This window comes from Micromys minutus (genome assembly GCF_963924665.1).
Source record: "Micromys minutus genome assembly, chromosome: 3".
Taxonomy (NCBI): domain Eukaryota; kingdom Metazoa; phylum Chordata; class Mammalia; order Rodentia; family Muridae; genus Micromys; species Micromys minutus.
The window spans coordinates 11,598,197-11,601,188 of NC_137972.1; the positions used below are offsets into that span (position 1 = coordinate 11,598,197).

At 46.5% G+C, this 2,992-nt stretch overlaps 1 protein-coding gene across 1 annotated transcript; it reads left to right on the plus strand.

The window, feature by feature from the left end:
* Positions 1 to 1,111: 1,111 nt before the first annotated feature.
* On the plus strand, positions 1,112 to 1,423 carry LOC308419074 (histone H4; the record flags this gene model as incomplete). The annotated part of the gene is made up of 1 exon (XM_080914634.1): positions 1,112 to 1,423. The coding sequence occupies one exon, from the start codon at positions 1,112 to 1,114 to the stop codon at positions 1,421 to 1,423; it is 312 nt and encodes a 103-aa protein (XP_080770760.1).
* Between the last annotated feature and the right edge of the window lie 1,569 nt (positions 1,424 to 2,992).

Here is a 2,992-nt window from a genome sequence, read left to right on the forward strand (position 1 = left end):
AAGAGCAAAGGATTTAAAATCATGACATGAAATCTAATGATTCAGGCTTTTCCTCCCTCCAGCTATCCTAGAGATCAACTAATCTCTAAGAGAAGGAACAAGGGAAATTCTGTCTGAGTCATGGAACTAATGAAAATTGTAAAGTTCTATAACTTAAAAGCATATATAAATATAAAACCTTAGGAGAGATTTCCTGCTGGAAAGGTTTATCTTTAAGACTACAGACCAACAATTTACTAAAACACCTAATCCTCAACATGCTCAGTTTTACCTGGGAAAGTATTGTGAACCCTCCGTTAAGTCCTGCTGTCTTTAAAAATGAAATAAACTTCAGGACAGTCCTGTTATTCAGAGCAGTGCTTCTGACTTCAGCTACCTTACAAGTCATTTGAACGAGGAAAAGGGGAAATGTATTTTAGATTGTCTACCCTAGGCTGGCCTCCAGCCAATGGCAATCCTCCTGCCTCAGTCTCCACAGAGCCTAAATTACTGATGTGAGTCACCAGGTCTCTTTTAACGCAAGCAGTCAGAACCTCGGATCTAAATGACAAGTTACAATAGTTCAGCTAAGGAACTATAGGAACAGTTGGCTGAAAAGCAAATACCAATGTGTTTGCAAGGCAGGAGAGGCAGAAAAATCCATACACTGCACCAACAGTTGAAACCAAACAGGAAGCGAAGTGGGAAGTAAAATAATTTTCTTACCGTGCTCACAAAAGAAAGGCACTAAAACACTTCTCTCATCCCCTCAAGACTCACACCCAAAATGTAAACTACTTTGGTGTAAGAACAAGAATGCTGCTTAGAAAATACTGAATCAGCGCTACACTGTTTTTATTTGATCAAAAAAGAAAATAGTTACCTTATATTTTTTAAAACTTTCCAATCTGCTAGTGTTTCAGAAATTTGGAGAGGGAACTCAAAGGGGCTTTTTTTTTTTTTTTTTTCTGTCTTGGTAGCCAGGAGAGTACAAAGAGCCAGGGGGTGGAGCCTAGAGCTCCACCCACTCCTTCCTGGTTTCAATCAGGTCCGCTCCCAGGAAATATAAGCTCTTGCTTGGAGGCAGGTCAGCGTAGATTTCTCTTGTTTCTGTATCTTCATATCTGCAGAGATGTCGGGACGCGGGAAAGGCGGCAAAGGTCTGGGGAAAGGCGGCGCCAAGCGCCACCGCAAGGTCCTCCGCGACAACATCCAGGGCATTACCAAGCCCGCTATCCGCCGTTTGGCTCGTCGCGGCGGCGTCAAGCGCATCTCGGGTCTCATCTACGAGGAGACTCGCGGCGTCCTCAAGGTTTTCCTTGAAAACGTGATCCGTGATGCCGTCACGTACACCGAGCACGCCAAGCGCAAGACGGTCACGGCTATGGACGTGGTTTACGCGCTCAAGCGCCAGGGCCGCACTCTCTACGGCTTCGGCGGCTGAGCGGTCCCGGTCCTGCGCCTAAGTCTTGGCCCTTGGTCTGCTTCCCCCACCCACAAAGGCCCTTTTCAGGGCCCCCAAAACACCAAAAAGGAGCTGCGAATACTTGGTTCTTTCTAGGTTACTTGTTTTATTTATGAGTATGGAAGCCGTGTAGGGCTCACATTGTTTTGTATGTAAATTAGGCTTCCTGGGTCATCTTTCTCATTGGAGGGTTGTTCCTGGTGACTCCGCCCATCGCCTGAAAGGCGCCTAGGATGCGTGATCAGGTTAAATTAATGAATTTTCTTCAGTGTCAAGGTTTTGGCTTGACGGAATCCCGGGGTCCTCTGCTCAGGTTCTCACTACGTACAAGTCGTAGGGAGCATAACAGACGCTCTTCAAGGGAACAATGCTAAAGACCCAGGTTCCTGTAGAGGCAAAGTAGACCTGATACAGACATTAAAGTCACCCTGCAGCAGACAGGGCTTTCTCAGCTCTGTTTCCCTTCTATTTAAACTTAAACAGACCATGTGTCTGTCTCATTTTTAAGATGTCCTTAGGCCCCTCCCTAACAGCATAACCTGTGCATGCTGTGGCCATCTTGGTTTTCACCTTGAATCTCAGTGTGAGTTCTGACTTTGCCCAGGCCATGACCAGGGCTGTGAGTTCTCCTGGGCAGTACAGTCAGTCATTCCACTTCAAGTATCTGCACTACTACCTCACCTCAGCCATCCACCTGCTGAGGAAAGAGCTCTAAGAAGAAAGGCAGTCTGTGTTACAAGGTACACCACAGGATGAAGGGTGTGACCTTTAATGCCAATGTAGGTTCCAGCATTCGATTCGGCCAGTTCCTTTCTGCCTCCTTGCTGAAGGGAGAGACACAGGTGTCTGGAAACCAAACACTGTTTACCTGCTCCATGAGTTATCTGACCGCCTAAGTAAACTGCAGCCCCAAACAAGACGTGATAACCTTGCGGTCGGCTGGGAACATGAGCGCATACTATAAGACCCAAATTGAGTCTTATCTATTTGTGGCTCCCGTGAATGAGAGGAGAGATCGGGGATCAATGTAAAAACAAGAGAAGTTTATTAGTCCAGTGCACTGGGGTGGCCTACATCCAAAGGAGAGGCGACCCTGAACTTCTTGTTAGTACAATTTTTATACATTTTCTAACGGGCAGGCTATAGCAGTGGTGATTAGAAATGCAAGCATTGGTGGGGTCATTTGACTTTTAAGGTGAGTGGCTGCTGCAGACTTGAGCTTTCTTGGAGTTCTCAGTCCTCACTCCAGGGGCTAAGCTGTGCCAGAAGAGGAGGCTGGTGTCTGGATACGGTTGGGACATTTCTTCCTGGCAGGAAGAGCTACTTGATGCCCTGGGGACATCCCAGGGACTCAGTCTAGATAAGATTGAAGCATTTTTTTTCTTCTGGAGGGGAGGGGACGTGCTGAGGCTAATAGGAAATTATCAGCCTTTTCAATACAACTGCAGGCTGCTAAAAGGTGAGCTTGCTCTGAATCGGGTCTGTGCAGATGAGAGTCAGAAAACTCTCCGCTTATAGAAGGGTTGGGTTGGATTGTTTGTTTTTGTT